This window comes from Aquarana catesbeiana, linkage group LG01 (assembly GCF_042186555.1).
Source record: "Aquarana catesbeiana isolate 2022-GZ linkage group LG01, ASM4218655v1, whole genome shotgun sequence".
NCBI lineage: Eukaryota > Metazoa > Chordata > Amphibia > Anura > Ranidae > Aquarana > Aquarana catesbeiana.
Window position 1 is genome coordinate 683,315,565 of NC_133324.1, and position 21,831 is coordinate 683,337,395.

At 42.5% G+C, this 21,831-nt stretch overlaps 1 protein-coding gene across 1 annotated transcript in view; it reads left to right on the forward strand.

Moving 5' to 3' along the window:
- The window catches only part of MYOZ2 (myozenin 2), a 161,118-nt gene that overhangs the window by 34,625 nt on the left and 104,662 nt on the right, over positions 1-21,831 (forward strand). The window contains exon 2 of the mRNA XM_073603270.1: positions 14,136-14,223. Within this exon, the coding sequence (XP_073459371.1) occupies positions 14,148-14,223 (76 nt within the window). The 5' untranslated portion in view covers positions 14,136-14,147. The remainder of the gene's footprint in view (positions 1-14,135; positions 14,224-21,831) is intronic.

Sequence of the window (21,831 nt, forward strand, 5' to 3'; positions counted from 1 at the left end):
TAGTCTAATGGGTGCTGACAAAGTCTGATATTTAGTTTTCTTAGGTGGTGCACAAAGCATGACAATGTAAAGGCATGTAGTGGCTTATCTATATTGAATGTGGCTTAATTGTTATAGATTAAACAGTATAAATTTAATTATACTGGATATGATATCCTATATTTTTTCTTCAGATTGGGAACTCATTTAGTGACTGCTGACTCATCTGTTAGCTTTATGTAGGAATGCTAGCCTGCGGATTTTGAAGGCTGCAGTGTAGCTGGCACTAGCTAAGCTGACCAACCCTTGATTCACAGACACCATCACAGATACTTGGCCAGAAACTGGTCTTCATATGACACTGACACTTCCAAGAGCTGAGAAGCTACTGAGTTTGCCAACTGACCCCAGACTCATCTTGACTTAAGCCTCGTACACACGATCGGATTTTCCGATGGGAAATGTGTGATGATGGGCTGTTGGCGGAAAATCCAACTGTTTGTACACTCCATCGGACAATTGTTGTCGGATTTTCCATGGACAAATGTTGGATAACAGGCTTTAACATTTTCAGCGGACAAATGTCTGTTGTCGGATTTTCCTAGCGTGTGTACACAAGTCCGTCAGAAAAAAGTCCAGAGTACAAACACGCATGCTCAGAAGCAAGGACGAGCCAGAAGAGGTCGGTCTTGTAAACTAGCGTTCGTAATGGAGAATTAACATTCGTGACGTTGCAAATTATGATATCTCGAAATGCAGCGCACATTCTCTTCTTCTTTAATAGGATAATAATGAAGCTGCTTTGCTGATGATACTGATGGATTTCTGCCAAACGTATTTTAAAAGGCTTTTATTTTCTAGTGATATCAAGAATAATATTATTATGCAAGTTACCACAACACCATTATCCCGTAGTTTTTAACATTTTTACTTTGTATTTTTTTTAATGTAACTGCCTACTCCCAAACTGTCATTTGAAGTAAAACACATAGCCAAGTATTATTCTCCACAATTTTTTTATTGTGCATTAAAAAAAGAAAACAAATAAAATTAGACATGCTATCTGCCAATAGAACTTAACCAAAAAGTGCATTATATGCATCCAAAAATATAGAAAATATACCAAATCAAATCGTTATTCAACCAAAAAATAAAATAAAAGCCTCATGCATGTGTCCTGCTTCTTAATATAGGGGGTCACCAATGCCAAGAATTGGTGTAAGCAGTGATCCGTCATCCGGAGATAATTACGAAAATCATCCAGATTATTCTCCTGGAACTCCTGCAGCAAAGGCATATGATATAATTGTTCACCATTACTAAAGCAACCAATTTTTGTTCCAAGAAATCCTCCTCCTCCTGTTCCTGGACTGGACTTGGGTCAAAGCAATAACTCCAAGGCCAATAATAAATAACATGTTATCTTCTCCGATTCCGCAACATGTCTAGTTGACAAACGGCCTTTGGGAAATGAACTGAAAAGCACGAAATGAAAAGCGCAAACTGAAAAGCGCAAATCAACACTCGCTTCAAACGTCTACTAACACGAAATTAGCAGAAGGAGCCCAAAAGCATGGTGCTAAAGAGCTGAAAAACCACGTAGTACATCACTACGTTCGTGTTTGTTGGCCGTCAATTCCTTGCCATTTGTATGGGTAGCACCCTCTACCATAAGTAGGTGCTAGCATGAAGATTTTGTGAGGGAAACTGTCAGCGCAGGTAAATTTGGGCAGGCCTATGCTTCAGGCTAGGCCTGCTTGTTTTGATCTGGGGGGCAGGGAGTGGTTAGTGCAGCAGTGGGTGTGACCATCTGTGCTTTAGTTCTGAGGCACCTCCCCTGCTTCCAGAAAGAATGTTCTGGAAGAGGGGCAGGGCCTAGGACTGGAGTGGCAGGCAGCTCATGTGAGGAGCCCTGACCAATCCTCAACTGGAATTGGCAGGGGGCGGGCCTCCCATATATGCTGAGGTAACAGCCTGCTGGGGAGGAGTTGTTGGCCGGGAGATATGGAGAATGGAGTACTAGGCAATCTGGGGGGGGGGTTGCGAGGCCTAGCTGAGGAGCCCGGGAGAGCTGGGAAGGAGCTTCATCTTTACACGGTCTTAGATGAAGGATCTTTGTCCATACGCGGTCATGGATGAAGTGTTCTGGAGCAGAGGGGCTGGAGAAGCTGTCAGAACATATGTCCAGTTAAAGTTCTCCATCATGGACTCGGGGCAGGAGAAGGTCGTTGAGTGGGCCGCAGTGGATTTCTGGATGAGGCATGCCAGGGGAGCTGGGTGTGAGGCCAGAGGAGAGACTGTGGCGAAAGTGTCAAATCGATGTGGCCTGAGGGCACAGGATTTGCAGGCCGGACTATCTGGGAACAGTAGTCCACCAATCAGCACATGTTACTAAATTACTAGGCCGCCGGGGAGAGGTACTGCAGACCTCTACAACCAAATCTAGCCAGCAACAGGGACTGTTCAGAGGGGTCTCTTTTGTCAAAAGAGGATTATTATTACAGGAAAAGTAATGATCTACAGTGGAAGTTTGTGCAGGAGGGTGAAAGTCCTGGGAGCAACATTCTGCAGGAGATACGCAGAGGAGGAGAAATAGCCTGCATGGTGTTATGCAGGGGAAGTGACTGTAGATATTATTTGTACACTAATACTTCACGGCTCAACCTTTTGTTCTAATTCTTAACTATGATGGCAAAGCAGTGGCTCTATGGGCATCCCATATTTCCTTTCCCTCAACCAAGATATATCCCCCAATAAATAAAACAAAACAACGCAAATGACTGTTCACTGTCTCAGAAGTGATAAATGTAGGTTGGGCAGTTGGGTGACATGGTGGATGTTAGTAACTAGTAGCAACCAAGCGCTACATATGCAAGACAAAAGTCAGAGGTTTTGTCTGCGGAAAATCCGATCGTGTGTGTACGAGGCTTTACTCACTATCTAATACATTCAGTTGGAAATGTTGATGCTGATGATGTTCCATTTTGATGGATGGATTGATACTGTCAGTGACAGAAGGGACTCTTATACTGAAACACTTTGCAGTAAGCCATTCTCTATGCTTTGCTGACTCAGTGCAAGGCAAGCATGTTGACTGAGCCTCAGATTGGCTTACTATGACTAGGCTGTGATCACTAGCAGGGGGAAAGGCAGTATTGCAGAGGACAAACTAATTTTTTATGCTATTAGTCTCTCCCCTAGCTAGCCACTTTCTACTAAGTAGATATGATGCTTGTGGAAGGGGGTAGTCAGCAGGCTGGGTAGGTGCAAGGACTGGGGACTAATTGTTTGAAAGCAGTGCATGGGGGCAGGTGCTAATGGCAAGCAGGAAGGGAGGTCTGGTATACCACATCAGCTCAAGAGCACAATCTTTAAAGACTGAGGCAATGCTGCAGAATCAAGAAAATAGACAGAAGTTAAAATGGTTTGACTGTCTGGTCAAGAAATAATCCGGGCAACCCTAGGAGTCCAAGTTATAGAGGCAGAAAAGGGGGTCATATTTTGTGAAAATCCTCTTAAAGGGTTAGTATACCACTTACCTAAGGGTGTTCCCTCTGTCTGTTGCAATCTCCATAGTATAATATCGTATAACATTGAACATCCAGTAGACAGTGTAGCCACATCAGAATGACTTTAGCAGGGATGCAGACCTGAGAACTAAAGATTTTGCCATGGAAATCCCCAAAAATATAGAAACTGATATTACAGTTTTTCGTTGTGACAAGTGTTTTTCCCAAGTGACATTTTATGCAATTCTATTTTCGGCAGAACAGTGCAAGGCAGTCGATTGCATTGCACTATGTTTCACTGAAAAAAGTACTGCATGCAGTACTTGCTTTCAGCACACACTATAGCAACATAGTGGTGTGAACTAGAAAAAAGACTTGCTGCCTTGTCTAGGGTTGGGACCGAACTTGGCAAGATTGTTCAGCGGGCGCCCAGTGCACCAGGTGGGAATGAGCTCTTACTTCACTCTATTATCTCTATCTAGACCTTTACATATAACACCTACAAAAAGGATATTGAAAGGAACTACACTTAGAAAAGACATAGACATTTTAATACTAATATATACTTTATATAATAATGAACTTACTACCCCATAGGAGCCACTGGTTGGGATGGGTCCCCTGTTCTTTGCCTCAACCTCTTTAAGAACCTCAGCCCCTCTGACACACCAGGTTGAGTGTACAATGCATGCAATATCACAGAAAATTATTGAAAATAATACTTAGTACACAGCAGCAGTACTTTATCAAGGAGAACGGGCGCTGAACCAGTTAGTAAATGCAAACTAATATATAATCATCTGATATGGTTTGTAATGAAGTAAGGATAGAAATGGATTAACAAAGGTAATAACACAATTCAGCATACAGGGTGTATAGAAATAAACACTAGGCATAAGATTACACTTGGGGTTGATTTACTAAAACTGGAGAGTGCAACATCTGGTGCAGTTCTGCATAGAAACGAATCAGCTTTCAGGATGTTTTTTTTTTTGTCAAAGCTTAATTAAACAAGCTAAAGATAGAAGCTGATTGGCTACCATGCACAGCTGCCCAGATTTTGCACTCGCCAATTTTAGAAAATCAACCCCTTGGCATCAAGATCAGCATAAACAGTAGCAAGGTCACCTCTTTGCAAACTTTCAGAAAGAGCTCCATCTTGCAAAAAAAATATCTACTTTTAGCAAGAAAAACTGAGCTCTCTATTTCACACCTAATTCTCCACTTTAATATGCAAAGTGTGCATGGCATATGTGGATTAGTACATGCAAAATAACAAGCTCATGCCTTTGCAGATTCCTGTTAAGTGCACACAATTTTGCATATGATGTCAGCAGAGTTGTAAAATTTTAGTGAGTCAGCTTTAATTTAAAAGGTTAAGATGTCTAAATATGACATGCAAACTCATTTCAGTCTTTAGTGACCTGGGCCGATAGGTTAATGAGCTGTAAAAATGCTGCAAACTGTTTAAACTCCTTCATCCATAAATAAATTTCAGAAACGGCAAAAAAAATAGATCTGCACAAACACTTTGTGGAGAACACAAAGTGTTGATTCTTAAAGGGCAAGGACACATTTAAACAAAGTTCCCCGACTCTTCCCCTTAAAGGAGAAGTCCAGCCTGAGTTCGTTTGGCTGGACTTCTCCTATGGGTCACAGGAGTGCAATTTGCATGAGGATACCTGCATGAGGCAAGCCATCACTCCATAGCAGAGGCTAGTCGCCACCCTGCGGTACTTGGCGACGGGGAGAAACCTGCAGGACCTCAAGTTCTCGACAGGCATCTCCCCCCAGGCTCTGGGGATCATAACCTGTTCTGCCATCATTCAGGTCCTGCAGAAGGATTATATTAAGATAAGATTTTTATCCTTTAATATCACATTTTATTGTATAGAAAGTTTGCTAATGTATTTTATTTCTTTCCTCATTCCCTAATTACCATGATTGTAATATGCTGTGAATGTCCCCTTTGTCCTCATGCATGCTGGAATTTTAGTTTGTTTTTGTCCTTCATACATATTTGCCTTCACTTACCTCCCCAGCATTCTCTCCTGTGCCTATATTCACCTTGTGTAGTCAATTAACAATGTATTTTGTCAGCTCCATAGTAGTGCTTTACGCTAAAAACCCCCTAAAATGTAGAAATTCGTGATGTGTGTTTGAAACTCTGGCAGAGTGCCAGAGGCTTTTTTTTTGTGTTCCAAAATTATTTGGAACTCTCCCTCCCCCCAACTGCTAACTCAGCTGATACCAATCCTCCATCTGCTGACTTTGACAAACCCATACACACTATACCCACCTCTTTAGTGGTCATATTTATGGATGAATTCCACAAAGCATGTAGTGCAAGGGCCTGCCTGAATACTTACAAATGGTACTGTTTAAAGTTTTTGCATCCTATTATTATCTTGATAGGTAATAGCAGAATGTAAAAATGTGCTTCCATTTGTACAGTGTGTATTTATCTCTTTGTATTATGACACTTCTTACCTGTCCAGTGGGCTGCCAATACAAGGGGTTCAATAGTATTGTGATGTTGGCGGTGGTGTCGGCTACTTATGAGTTCCTGTATGTGGACGTGGGGAAGAATGGCCGGATGTCCGATGGTGGAGTCATCGCCCAGACGGAGTTCTACAGGCGTCTACAGAGTGGCAGCTTGGACTTGCCACCTCCAGAAGATAATGTGGAAGGACTCCCATTCGTCTTCGTTGCGGATGAAGCGTTTGCGCTGGGGGACCATCTTATGTGGCCATTCCCTATGAGGACCCTCACCCCAGACCAGAAGGTTTTTAATTACCGGCTGGCCAGAGCCAGAAGAGTGGTGGAGAACACATTTGGAATCATGGCCAGCCGGTTCCACCTATTTCTTACACCCATACACATGGAGGAGTATAAACTGAATCATATAATCTTGGCGTGCTGTGTTCTACACTTTTTAAGGCCAAATTCTGCCAACTATGCTGCCTCGGTTGGGCCTGAGGCCTGAATTCCTGGAATTGAAACAACCCTTGAGGCTGGCCGTCCTGGCTTGTCCCCCGAATGCCCGCGAGGTCCGTCTTAGTTCCCTTGAATAGTTTGCGGGTAGGGGGGCATCAATATGCCAGACAATGTATGATACATTTTTCAAATTAAAAAAGCATTTTAACTACTAAAATCTTTGGTGACATTTACTGCTTGTGTTTCTTTTAGCTGACCCTGACAGAAATGTGGGGAGTCCTGAAAATGGCGTGATTGTGTAACCTAAAAAAGCACTGTTGGGTTTTATCGACTAAAGGAAAATCCACTTTGCACTACAAGTGCACTTGAGACTGCACTGAAACTGCACTTGTAGTGCAAAATGGATTTGCCCTTAGGAAATAACCACCATTGTCACTGAAAACCACAATTTTACCACCACAAAATTTAAGGAGCACTGAAACAATAATCCACGCATTCTTGAGTATCAATCTTTTTAATACCAGGACAATCACATGTACATTTATAAAAGGTTTTTAAAACAAACCAACATGTTTGTTGTATAACAATTTTTTGGGTCACATTAATAAAAGTAGAAATGTCCATTTAATGTAAAACAGGCATGTTTCAAACCAACAATAAATACACAAATCTGGAACTTACAAAGTTCAACTTTTGTAGAAATTGAAGGCAATATCACACATGAGTATTTAGAAACTGTGTTTGATATTGTGTTCAGATGGGGTGAAGTCACCCCTGGAAAAGCCAAATTTTGAAGATGCACAGAAATTGGAGAATGTCAACATGTGCTAGCTGCCATCATGGGAGATCAAGGGACGTGTTTTGGGGTGCAACCCCTTCCTCACAACTACTTTATTATTGAGGAAGGGGTTGCACCCCCAAAACGCATACATTGATCTCCCGTGATGGCAGATAGCACATGTTGACACATTGTGTGCATCTTCAAAATTTGGCTTTTCTATAAAATGTCAAAAAATGTAACAAATTCTTCCATTACAAATACCACCAAAAAGTCAGGGATTTGGAGGTCTTTTAAACTCTCCCTAAAACATCAATGATGTTCTTCATTTTGTTTTTAAACTCATTGATGTTTTTCTGGATGTTTTCCAAGTCCCTATTACACCCATGATCTCCCCGATCAGGATCTGGGCACTCTCACTGGTGAAATGACCTGGATCCACAACCTCATGATCACCTACAAAAATAAATTAAGAAAAAAAAACATGTATTAGAAATATGCCGGCATCCATCTCTTACCTGAGCCTGTGGTCGCAGACACTCACCTGTTGTGGTGAATAGTTCCACCACATCTTCCTCCACCTGCTCTGCTTGGCTTTGGGGGATTTCCCCTTCTTCCAGAGGTGGGGGGTCTATGGTCTCCTCGGATGAGGGGTGTCCTCCGAGTCTTTTCTCCCCTATGTCCAAAAAAAATTGGTATACTTAGCACACAGATATTTGATGGCAGAAATAGAATTATGAAACATTGCTTGGAAATGGGAACAATTGTCTGTTTGGTCAGAGTTACAAGATGAATAAATATTTTTTTCCTTTGTCAAGCTTGAATACTTACCTGTTTTGTACAAGCTTCACATATGGAGTCACCCCTATAGTATACACTGGAGCACCTGTGTGGGGCCCCTAATAAAAAGGGTGTTCTGTTGTCCCACGCTAGTGCTCCAGTGTCCAGATGTGTAAACAGCTGCTGAGTGTCCTCTCCTTACACAGAATCTAGTTTGCATTACATTCTAGTTACAAACCCATCTAGACTCCAAAATTATTTTAAGAGAAGTAGGCCAGAAAAAGGTATTCAAATGCATATGGCCAAAACAATGGGGTTTTCTATGCCGAACGAACAATGTTTCATACAAACGAACAATGTGCCCATTAACATGAAAGTTGCCATTTTAAACTGTATAACAGTAAAGAAAAGCACATGGAGCAGCACGAACGTTATAAAAATAAAGAATGGGAACACAGGACAAGTACTTACTTTTTTGAAGCACTCTCCTGATCTTTCTGTACTGCTCATGCTCCCTTAATATGAGGTGCGACCACCGCTTCCTCAGTTGATCTTTCGATCGTCGTACCCCAAAATTCCGGTGAGGACTCTTGACTACTTTCGCCATGATCTTGGCCTTTCTGACATTGGGGTTGGGGTAAGGTCCATACTTACCGTCATAGTCGGCCCTTTTCAGTATGTCGACCATCTCCAACATCTCCCCAAAGGACATATTCGATGCCTTAAATCGTCTCCTCTGGTATTGTGACGTTTCTGGCTCCGGGCTTTCCTCCTCCTCGTTGCTGTAATTAGCACGCACCTGCTGTGTCTCCGCCATGTGCTCTTCCCCCACTGCGCCGAACGAGAAGGGGTGGGGAATAGACTAGAAAGAACGTCAGGGGCGGGCGGAGTTTCACACATGCGCAGTGTATATAAAGCGTAACATGCGTGCGTAGTACGTACGATCTGTGAGCGGAGGAAGGAGTATTGGAGGCGCCGATCGTGATAACGAAGGTAAGATCTAAACTTGGGCCTATACTGCTTCTAGATTGAGGCCTATAACATAACAAGCTTAGGAGAGTTTCGCATGACATTAGGGTTTGTCTTGTGTTGTGTCTTGCAGATAAAATAGATGGCTTCAATGATAAAATGGTAAAATGGATGGAACAACTTCCTCCCCCTGTTCATAGACAAATACAGGAAGCTGCCCTGAGTATGGCAGATAAAACACCCCCAACAGAGCCACAGAATGGAAGGAAGCGTGGAAGGAAGACCAGAGAGTGATGACCTGGGTTCAGTTTGGTTTGACAAAAGATTCAGGCTCTTGTATGACCACAGCCTGGGGACACAGGTGTCATCTGCTGCTGTTCAGGATCTCTGGGACTTCTGGACCAGACTGCACTCCCTTATATATGGAATCCTCAGGCCACCAATTTTGCAATAAAATAATTAATGTCTGCCCTGGGGGCCAAAGGCTTCGCCAATTTCTGCTGTTTCTACAGCGTTGCCTCCCTCTTTGTTTGGTTTAGATCCCTTAATAAAGGAATTTTTGTTTCAATTATAATTGCCTATGTGTGTTTTCCTTCAAAAAGGACAGTTTGTTTGTGAGGAGGCAGGTACATTTCAAAAATACAATGTAAAATTAACAAGAGACACCAACACCAAACAATCTCCTTGAGATTAAATAATACAAGATAATAATGGTGTTGTGGTAACTTGACACACAAAACACACCCAAAAATATTCTGGAGTAAAACAAAAAAAAAAAAAAACATGATCAGGCTTGAAAAAAATACAAACCCAAAAATATAAACATATTGCTTTTTTGTCAGATGTGACAAATCAAAATATATTGATGAAATCATGATAAATAATAAAAAAAGAAGTTTGTAAGAACTCTGTGTGAATATGAGCAGCAAAACAACTTCATTCTTCTCACATTATAAAGAAGAAGAGAGTGTGCTGCATTAAACAATTTTAAACATTGCAGCCTGACGAAAGTGCTATATCCATTCCGAATGCTAATTTTACCAGACCGAGCTGTTCCGTCTCGGAATTTCTTCTGAGCATGCGTGGCACTTTGTGCGTTGGAATTGTCCACACACGGTCGGAATTGACGCGATCGGATTTTGTTGGCGGAACATTTTTTAGCCTGCTCTCAAACTTTGTGTGTCGGAAAATCTGATGAAAAATGTCTGATGGAGCCCACACACGGTCGGAATTTCTGACAACACACTCTGATCGCACATTTTCCGTCGGAAAATCTGACCGTGTGTACGGGGCATTAGCCTTTACAATCACTTTAAATCTCTGAATGTCAGTACTGCTGTGACCTGATGAAGAATTAATTTTAAAAGCTTGTCCAGAAAAATGAACTGTTATGTGTTAAATGTTCTGAAACTAATGGCTTGTCTGTATTTGCACATACTTTCACTGCTCTGGAAAGTTTATGACTCATTCAGCAAAGCAGTACAGGGGGCAACAAGAATCCATCTTCAAAAGAAACTTGTGCTAACAACATTATGTACACTGCTATTTCTGATCCTTCCTTCTGAAAATGTTTAGTAGCCTGGCTGTCATGGTGTTACAGTAAATTCCCTATTTTGTTAGTTACTGACCCAGAACCAGTATGCAAATCAGAAGTTTTAACTGCATCAGCTGCATCTAAGTTCCAGGTCAGTGACTCAAAGTACAGCAGTTTCAAAAGGAAATACAGTTTTTCTATAAAAATGACTTCAAGGCAAAGCAAGAAAAAAAAGGCAAAAGTTTAGTTTAGGATAGACAGAGGGATTAGAACACCTGTCAGGTTTTTATTGCTGTCTGTGCCCTTAATAAGGAGATTCATGAACTCTATTTGTTCTGTCTACAGTTATCATCAGAAGTAAAAGAAAATCTCACATTTTGGGTTGACATTGACACCAGAAAAGTAATAGAGGAGAAATCTTCCAATGGAGACACTACATTTGGTGATTAGGGATGAGCCAAACACCCCCCCGGTTCGGTTCGCACCAGAACATACCGAACAGGCAAAAAATTAGTCAGAACACACAAACACCGTTAAAGTCTATGGGACACGAACATGAATAATCAAAAGTGCTCATTTTAAAGGTTTAACAGCAAGTTACTGTCATAAAAAGTGTTTGGGGACACAGGGACTTTCCCACGGCTTCCCCATGGTGTCAGAGGGGGGAAGGGCCACCCGGTTATGCAAATGGGTGACCCCGCCCCCCTCTGACGCCATGGGAAAGCTGTGGGAATGTCCAGTGGCGTCAGAGGGGGCGGGGTCGCCCTGATACGTCACCGGGTGGCCCCGCCCTCAGTTATATAAGAACTGTCATCAGCGAAGAAGCGTCACAAAGCGGGAGCCTCCCATAGAGGTGGCAGATTTTTTTTCGTTCCGTCGCAGCATGAAGAAGAAGATGAATGGACATCGTGGGACATTTTTATGTTTTAATAAAGGACTTGTCCTCAAGCTGTGTCTTGTCGTTTTTAACATTTTGACACTTTTTTTGTGAAATGCTAGGGGTACATTTGTACCCCGTTACCATTTCACACAGGGGGGAGGCAGGGATCTGGGGGTCCCCTTGTTAAAGGGGTATTCCAGATTCCAATAAGCCCCCCTGCCTGCAGACCCCCACAACCACCGGGCAAGGGTTGTGGGGATGAGGCCTTTGTCCCCATCAACATGGGGACAAGGTGCTTTGGGGAGCTACCCCAAAGCACCCTCCCCATGTTGAGGGCATGTGGCCTGGTACGGTTCAGGAGGGGGGGCACTCTCTCGTCCCCCCTCTTTTCCTGTGGCCTGCCAGATTGCATGCTCAGATAAGGGTCTGGTATGGATTTTGGGGGGGAACCCTTACGCCATTTTTTAAAAAAATTTGGCGCAGGGTTCCTCCTAATTCCCATATCAGACCCGAAGGGCCTGGTATGGATTTTAGGTGGACCCCCACGCAATTTTTTTTTTTAATTTTGGTTCGGGGTTCCCCTTAATATTCATACCAGACCCAAAGGGCCTGGTAATGGACTGGGGGGATCCCATGCTCTTTTTTTCAATGAGTTTTATCTATATTGCTGAGACCAATTCATTACAGCCGCGATCAATTTTAAATGACAATTTTTCCTTTAGACATTTATTTTTGCTGTGGTACTGTTCTAAACACGGGAAAAATGCGCCACTTTACAGGCATACGATAGATACCCCCCAGGCACAATATTTAAAGGAATATTTCATTTTTATTGTTTCACTTTAAGCATTAAAAAAATCACTGCTCCCGAAAAAACGGCCGTTTTTAAAAAATTGTTTGCATTGAGGGGCAGGACCCGGGTCCCCAAACACTTTTTATGACAATAACTTGCATATATGCTTTTAAAATGAGCACTTTTGATTTTCATGTTCGTGTCCCATAGTACTTAACGGTGTTCCGGCGGCTTTCAAATTTGTCCCAAACACCGCATATTGTTCGGTGTTCGCAGAACATCTGAACAACCAAAGTTCGGCCCGAACCGTTCACCCATCCCTATTGGTGACCCTGGTGACACCCCAGGATTCCCTCAGTTTGGAGGGATTTCCCCCCACTTCCTGTTGTGGCAATGGGACAAAAAGTGGAGGGAAATCTCCCCAATGGGACACAGATGGGTTATAACCCTTGTTTATTATATTCTAATTAGAAAAAAGTCTTGCCTTTAATTCTAAATAAATACTTACCTGTCTTGCTGCCTGAACTTCTCTTGGCTGAAGTAAGAAACTTTCTGCATTCTACTCTCCCAGGAGTATCAGATGTTGCCCCCCCCCCCCCCCCCCCCCCCACACACACACACACACACACACACACACACACACACACACACACACACACACACACACACACACACACACACACTCTGTGGTTTCCTCCATTGACACCTATGTAACTACATGATACATGGTCTGGCAGAAGCAACCATATTGCACACTGGGGCACAACTGGGCATCTGACACACCTAGAATTGTACCATATGCTAAGAATCTTTCAGCAAATGTATGTCTTCAACCCAAAGGAGTATTACCACAGGCACATTAGTATTATTTGTTTGCAGGGATGTCTTTATTATGTAGTGCTACTCCCAGAGGAGCCGCAGAAATCACTTGTCCAGGTCTTCCCAACTTCAACCCTGCAGCCAGGCACAAAACTGGCTTGTTGTTTTTGTTTTTATTTTTGGAGAACTTGGATAGGGATGAGGGTAGGGTTGGGATACTCCAAGAATGAGAACTATGCACACTGAGGACTTAATCTTCCTTTCTGCTTTAAGCAGAAGTAGAGCCCCTTCTCGTTAGTGAACAATATCTGCAGAGAGCTCTTCAGGACACCAGCCGATGCCCCTTTAGCAGACCCACAGCTGACTATACTAGGCACTAGAGGGGTAGCTAAAGCACAAGGTATCCAAGATCTTGCCAATGTCTGTACTCACAAGGCCCAAAGACAGACGGATGCCTCCTTACAATCTGCCAAGCAATGCCCTCCAGTGATACCAAACAGATCTGTGGTAGACAGCTCCCCTTAGTCAGTTTCTTTCTTAGCACCCGAGTCTCTGCAATCTTCCATCAGGTCACCCACCTGAAGCCTCCACATGGCAGTCTGTGCCTGAGAGGGCAGTGCACCCCCTCAGGCTGGACTCCTCCACTCTGGGACAAGACCCAGAGCTCAGTGTGCTCATTGAATAAATACAGTCTCCCAGCCCACTTTCAGGGCCTGCTTCTCTGGGATAGGCCGGGCCTGTATCAATATTCATGCTGCCATCTGCATAGCTTCACAGCTACTATCTGGAAACTTCTCAAGTCTCCTGGATACAGAGGAAGCTATAGACCAGACTAGCAGCAGCTGAAAACACTAAGCAGACCTAACTAGCAGATTACAGCTTTATTGGGTACAGTGAGCAGAATTTGCTTTTGCCTACCAAATAATTGCAGCCACACTGCATAAATCAAAAACACAATCTAACACCTACCTAGGAGGGTGCTACAATTACATATTTCAAAATTGTGACAAGGTTGCTTTATCTAATCTGACAGCAGTAATCCAGAATTTGATTTGTTTCTGCAGGTTACTGTACCATGTTACCAAAATGCATATCTGATGGCAGTATATGGTTTCTTTTCAGTTACCTGATTTTCTCTTTCTCTATTTCTGTTTCAGGGAAAAAACAAAATGTTATCACACAGCGCCCTGCAGAAAGAAAGACAGGCGCAAGCCTCAGCTATTATGAAGGAAATTCAAGGAACTGGTACAAACAACTTATATACATTCATGATTGGCTTTTATTACAAATCTACTGAATAAGTTGTCTCTGACTGAGTCCGTACACTCTCAAAGTATCATGCTTCCCTTGGCAGCCAAGCCCTTTGTAGTTGTCTGTTTGGGGTCTATTTTCAGATGAACAACTGCTGAAATAGAATGAAGCTGAGCAACAGCTGATGGATATTGTAATGGTATTGGCTTTCATCTTTGTGTTTAGTGTTCGCCCCATAAACAGTCTTCATGGTTCAGGACTAGTAGGTGACACAATCCTAATAAACATTTCACAGATTGGAAATCTGGAATCTGTGGACCAAAATCCACTACTGTGTTTAACATTAGCAGTACTGTCACATCCTGCTTCCAAGGGAAGCAAGTACAAATGCCAAAACTTTAGTGGAGCAGAGCCAAAGTTGAAGAGGACTATATAATGGATACACAGCAGTACACTTAGGAACACCAAGACACAGATTAATCACAGAAGTGACTGGATCAAAACTATAGGGGGCAAAGAGTAAACAAGTAAAGGGCATAAGCAAAATGTTATGATAGTCCTCTCAAGGAAGGAGAGGTGGGCATAGGACTATTTATCAGCTCCAGTAACCTCCTAAAAACCATTCTATCTGTGTGAACAGGTGATACTACTAGTCAGCCCATTTCTAGACAAAACTTTTTTTAGCTTTTCAGTTGTAGTGATGTTCCGAATGTGATTAGGTTCAATCCTTGGAACATTCGCTAAACTGATAGTTCAGGAATTGTGAATGTTAATTTAAAACCCACTGAAGTCAATGGGGGACAATCTCAAAAATCAATTCTCTCTATTTTCAAAGCTAACATGCAGGGTATGCTCAAACAAAGGGCATAGGGAGCTGGACATTGCCATGGAGGACGTGTACCAATGCAAAAAAACCTACTGTTTAGCAGTGTGCAGTTCTTTTAATCAGGCTTAAAGGAAAACATAAAAAATAACACTTCTTTCAAATAAAATGCTTGCTCTCTGCCTTAAACCTGCCTATGATGTGGCACATCTGTATGATGTACTACAGTGAAAGTGACATTTAGAAAGATAAAAAAAAATGCTGCTTAATGACATTTCCCTGCTATTTCATTCTGTCTGTAAAAAAATGGCCCCTAGATGAGGGTCTGGTATGAATAATGAAGGGGGTGCCCACACAACAAAAAAAATATGTGGAGTCCTCCCTAAATTCCATACAAAAGATGCTGACGAGTGTACTGTCATTGCTTGTTATGATACACCACAAAAAACAATTTTGGTTTTGAAAAACAAATGACCCTTGATGAGGATCTGGCATTTTAAAGCCCAAGTCCAGGCAAAAGAAAGGTTCTCCCATACAGAGGGCTGTGCCCACACATCACGGGTCAACTGATCGTTTTTGTCTAGGGGATTGGAGAAAGATTATACTCACCTGATCCTCCTCTTCACCTGCAAACGCCACTTCCCCACAATCTTGTGGTGGACTGTTCCTGATGTCCTCACATCCAGAGCAGGCCTATGGGTGTGATGACGTCAGGAACAGTCCAGCGCACAAGACAGCTAGACCGCGAGGGGACAGGAACCACAGGGGAGGGTCTTGAAGGATTAGGTAAGTATATCTCCATTCTCCAATAACCTAGACAAAACTGAGCAGTTGACCCGTGTAGTGTTGGCACAGCCCCCTGCATGGGAAGACTTTTTTGGGCCAGATTTCAGTTTTAAGAATGGCCGACCAACAAAAAAAAAGTGGTGTAAGGTCACCCCCTAAATTCCATACCAGACCCTGTTTGCAAACAAAAATGGTGGGGGATTCCCAACAAACTTGTCCAGTGATACAGATTCATCATCAGTTATAATAAACGATAACTGATGGTCAGGGTTTTTTTTTCTCAGTAAATAGGTGCAGGAACTCCCCCTAGGTGGTGGATTGACCCCCTAAACCCCTGTGGGAGCCATTGGGAGATTTGCGAGAGCCGTTGGCAGACAAGCTGTCACTTGTAAACACAGAATCCGGACTTCTTAGTTTACAAGTGATAGTGGTGAGCAGGGAGCAGAGGGCATGAGCCAGAGGCAGTGGAACTGAGTTCCACCAAGTCCCAGCTGAAAAAAAGCCCTGTCGAAATCATCAAAAGAAAGCATGGCAAACTACACAAATTATCAGATGCTGATGGACTCCTCATTACAACTGACAGCTTCCAGGCCTGCTCGCTGATGTAATTTACAAAATACAGTCACAACCATATTTGGCAGGCAGTGCGAAACTGGTTACTCGATGCCAGAAGCCATCTGCATCTTGGCACCCAATGACATTGTGCGGTCTGAACAGCAGAAACTTGTCATTGAATGAATGGCCTCCTGCTGCTTTCAGCAGGAGTTTTGTGAAGAGTGGGCCAAAAAGTCCAGCCAGTACATGAACCTTGAACAGGCAGGGTTCAGTACAGACTCTGCACTGCTGCAAACCTGAAGCCAATCAGTGATTAAATGTTAAAGTCATTGTTGTGCGCAAACTATTGCATTAGGGTATGCACCCCAAAGCTCAAGCACACTTTACATATATATATATATATATACAGTGGGGACGGAAAGTATTCAGACCCTCTTAAATTTTTCACTCTGTTATATTGCAGCCATTTGCTAAAATCATTTAAGTTCATTTTTTTCCTCATTAATGTACACACAGCACTCCATATTGACAGAAAAACACAGAATTGTTGACATTTTTGCAGATTTATTAAAAAAAGAAAAACTGAAATATCACATAGTCCTCAGTATTCTGACCCTTTGCTGTGACACTCATATATTTAACTCAGGTGCTGTCCATTTCTTCTGATTATCCTTGAGATGGTTCTACACCTTCATTTGAGTCCAGCTGTGTTTGATTATACTGACTGGACTTGACTAGGAAAGCCACACACCTGTCTATATAAGACCTTACAGCTCACAGTGCATGTCAGAGCAAATGAGAATCATGAGGTCAAAGGAACTGCCTGAAGAGCTCAGAGACAGAATTGTGGCAAGGCACAGATCTGGCCAAGGTTACAAAAAAAATTCTGCTGCACTTAAGGTTCCTAAGAGCACAGTGGCCTCCATAATCCTTAAATGGAAGACGTTTGGGACGACCAGAACCCTTCCTAGAGCTGGCCGTCTGGCCAAACTGAGCTATCGGGGGAGAAGAGCCTTGGTGAGAGAGGTAAAGAAGAACCCAAAGATCACTGTGGCTGAGCTCCAGAGATGCAGTCGGGAGATGGGAGAAAGTTGTAGAAAGTCAACCATCACTGCAGCCCTCCACCAGTCGGGGCTTTATGGCAGAGTGGCCCGACGGAAGCCTCTCCTCAGTGCAAGACACATGAAAGCCCGCATGGAGTTTGCTAAAAAACACCTGAAGGACTCCAAGATGGTGAGAAATAAGATTCTCTGGTCTGATGAGACTAAGATAGAACTTTTTGGCCTTACTTCTAAGCGGTATGTGTGGAGAAAACCAGGCACTACTCATCACCTGTCCAATACAGTCCCAACAGTAAAGCATGGTGGTGGCAGCATCATGCTGTGGGTGTGTTTTTCAGCTGCAGGGACAGGACGACTGGTTGCAATCGAGGGAAAGATGAATGTGGCCAAGTACAGGGATATCCTGGACGAAAACCTTCTCCAGACTGCTCAGGACCTCAGACTGGGCCGAAGGTTTACCTTCCAACAAGACAATGACCCTAAGCACACAGCTAAAATAACGAAGGAGTGGCTTCACAACAACTCCGTGACTGTTCTTGAATGGCCCAGCCAGAGCCCTGACTTAAACCCAATTGAGTATCTCTGGAGAGACCTAAAAATGGCATGTTCACCAACGTTTACCATCCAACCTGACAGAACTGGAGAGGATCTGCAAGGTGGAATGGCAGAGGATCCCAGGTGTAAAAAATTCAGGTGTGAAAAACTTGTTGCATCTTTCCCAAAAAGACTCATGGCTGTATTAGATCAAAAGGGTGCTTCTACTAAATACTGAGCAAAGAGTCTGAATACTTAGGACCATGTGATATTTCAGTTTTTCTTTTTTAATAACTCTGCAAAAATGTCAACAATTCTGTGTTTTTCTGTCAATATGGGATGCTGTGTGTGCATTAATGAGGAAAAAAAATGAACTTAAATGATTTTAGCAAATGGCTGCAATATAACAAAGAGTGAAAAATTTAAGGGGGTCTGAATACTTTCCGTCCCCACTGTACATACACACACACAGACAGACACACATTTATAAATGTAAACAACCGTTTTAAAATGTATCAAAATGTGGAAGGTGGCAGTAGGGCAGAGATTAGTGCCAGTTGGGCAGTGGGCAGTGTCAGTAGTTTTTTTATTTTTAATAGTTTCTATTTATTATGTTTTACAGTATTTTTTATTTACAATTCTTTTAGGAGCCCCACTGGGGGCTTTGGTGAAATATCAGAGGTCTAAACAGACCCCTGATGTCTCACTTTTGCAACAGAGAAAGGGCCTTTTTTTCTGCAGCGTCAGCTGCACTGGACAGTGAATGAATGGGTAATGCTCTGTACTGAGAGGCTTCCTGTTCATTCAGAAACTGAAGCCTCGTAAACATAGTTTACGAGGCTTCAGTTTCTGAATGAACACAGAGAGTGATCTGTACCAATCACTCACAGTGCTCATTCAGAAAAGAAGGCAACTGTGGAAGGGTTATATCCTTGTTCAGGTTTGTATTGTTGTTTTTGTGTCTGCTGAGGAAATTCATTCCTTTTATTTGTCCTGGTGAAGATGGGTGTCAGTGCAAAAGGAGGTGAGGAGATATCATCCAATGGGGGCACCTGTTCTGAGAAAAAGAGTATCAAATGGGATTTCTCTTTACCTTGGAGAGATTTCCTCTCACCTCCTGCTGTGTCTAAGTCACAGGTGCCAAAAAAAAAACCTAACACATGTTTTAAACATTTCCTCTCGTTGTTGCTTGATGTCATTTTAAACACTGCCTGTTTTCCTGCTGAAGTGATTTCTCTTGCTTCTCTTTCTGTCTCATCTATCACCTAAGCAGTAAGTGAGGAGAAACCCTCTTTTATGAGGACAAATGCAACACAAAAATCCTGACAAATGTTCCAAACCTTCCTCCGTTAGAAAATGTGTTAGAAAATCTTCTATTGGTTCCTGTTCTGACACATACAATAAAAAGGGATTAGAAGAGGGGATTAGAAGAGGGGGATATAGACAGCAATATACATTTGGCAGAGGTTCAACCATTTCCTAACTCCCAAACCAAAAACAAACTGGGCTGAAGTTGGGCTTTTACCTAAATGTGAAAACTTCTACATGCTTTTAATAGCAAACTATAGTTTTCACTTTCATTGCAGAGATTACTGAAGTTCACTTAAAACATACAAATGATAAAATAACATTTTATTTTGATTCTGATTATTCTTTGATGTTAAGAAAAAGTCTAGTTAAAAAAAAAAATTCCAGGGAACTACCTGAACCCAGTGAATTAGTCATCATTTATCAGTATTGTGGTTAGGAAACTGGGGCCCGGTCAGACAAGCAGTTGTCTGGAGATTGGCCTATACTAGTACATCCTACTGACAGTTGCCAATCAGTTACTTCTGCTATGGCTTTGCCCGGTGATCCTCTCTGCATCTTACTGCACATTAATTTCTACTAGTTCTCTCTGTGTTGTTTCCTCTAGTTCTTCCACCGCCCCAAATTCCTCTATAATGTACAGGCATGAATCCACATGACATTTCCTACTGGTCTGGTCTCCCTTTTAAATTGCAGCTAATTCCACATTTTAGTTCACAATTAGTTCCTATTAGCTCATGACTTGATCTCAGATTTACATTGCTACTGACCCTGCTAGGCCTTGTACTCCCTCTAACTCAACCTGCAATGACTTCTATTTGCCTTCTGACTTCAACCTTGATCTTCTTATCTTATCCCTTGCCACCATCTATTCCTGGCTGTTTTTGTCCCTTGCTAATTTATCCTGGAAACTTAATCTGCTCATTACCCCTCACCAACCCTAATTAACTATGGGGGTTTATTTACTAAAGGCAAATCCGCTGTGCACTACAAGTGCACTTGGAAGTGCAGTCGCTGTAGATCTGAGGGAGACATGCAAGGAAAATAAAAAACAGCATTGTTGCTTGTACATGATTGGATGATAGAAATCAGCAGAGCTTCCCCTCATTTCTGATCTTCCCCTCAGATCTACAGCGACTTCACTTCCAAGTGCACTTGTAGTGCACAGTGGATTTGCCTTTAGTAAATTAACCCCAAGGTTTCATAATCTCCTGCATAGACTGAGTACCAGAAGAATGTACAAAAAGCATCCCAGATGAGTGATTGCCAGAGATTAAGAACCATGGAACAGTGTTTTTTGGCTCTATACACCAACACAATTAATTTGAAATAAAACAAACATGATGTGCTTTAACTGCAGACTTTCAGCTTTAATCTGAGGGTATTTATATCCAAATCAGGTGAACGGTGTAGGAATCACAACACTTTGTATATGTGCCTCCCACTTTTTAAGGGACCAAAAGTAATGGGACAGATTAACAATCATCCATCAAACTTTCACTTTTTAATACTTGGTTGCAAATCCTTTGCAGTCAATTACAGCCTGAAGTCTGGAACGCATAGACATCACCAGACGCTGGGTTTTATCCCTGGTGATGCTCTGCCAGGCCTCTACTGCAACTGTCTTCAGTTCCTGCTTGTTCTTGAGGCATTTTCCCTTCAGTTTTGTCTTCAGCAAGTGAAATGCATGCTCAATCGGATTCAGGTCAGGTGATTGACTTGGCCATTGCATAACATTCCGCTTCTTTCCCTTAAAAAACTCTTTGGTTGCTTTCGCAGTATGCTTCGGGTCATTGTCCATCTGCACTGTGAAGCGCCGTCCAATGAGTTCTGAAGCATTTGGCTGAATATGAGCAGATAATATTGCCCGAAACACTTCAGAATTCATCCTGCTGCTTTTGTCAGCAGTCACATCATCAATAAATACAAGAGAACCAGTTCCGTAGGCAGCCATAAATGCCCACGCCATGACACTACCACCACCATGCTTCACTGATGAGGTGGTATGATTTGGATCATGAGCAGTTCCTTTCCTTCTCCATACTCTTCTCTTCCCATCACTCTGGCACAAGTTGATCTTGGTCTCATCTGTCCATATGATGTTGTTCCAGAACTGTGAAGGCTTTTTTAGATGTTGTTTGGCAAATTCTAATCTGGCCTTCCTGTTTTTGAGGCTCACCAATGGTTTAAATCTTGTGGTGAACCCTCTGTATTCACTCTGGTGAAGTCTTCTCTTGATTGTTGACTTTGACACACATACACCTACCTCCTGGAGAGTGTTCTTGATCTGGCCAACTGTTGTGAAGGGTGTTTTCTTTACCAGGGAAAGAATTCTTTGGTCATCCACCACAGTTGTTTTCCGTGGTCTTCCGGGTCTTTTGTTGTTGCTGAGCTCACCGGTGCATTCTTTCTTTTTAAGGATGTTCCAAACAGTTGATTTGGCCACACCTAATGTTTTTGCTATCTCCCTGATGGGTTTGTTTTGTTTTTTCAGCCTAATGATGGCTTGCTTCACTGATAGTGACAGCTCTTTAG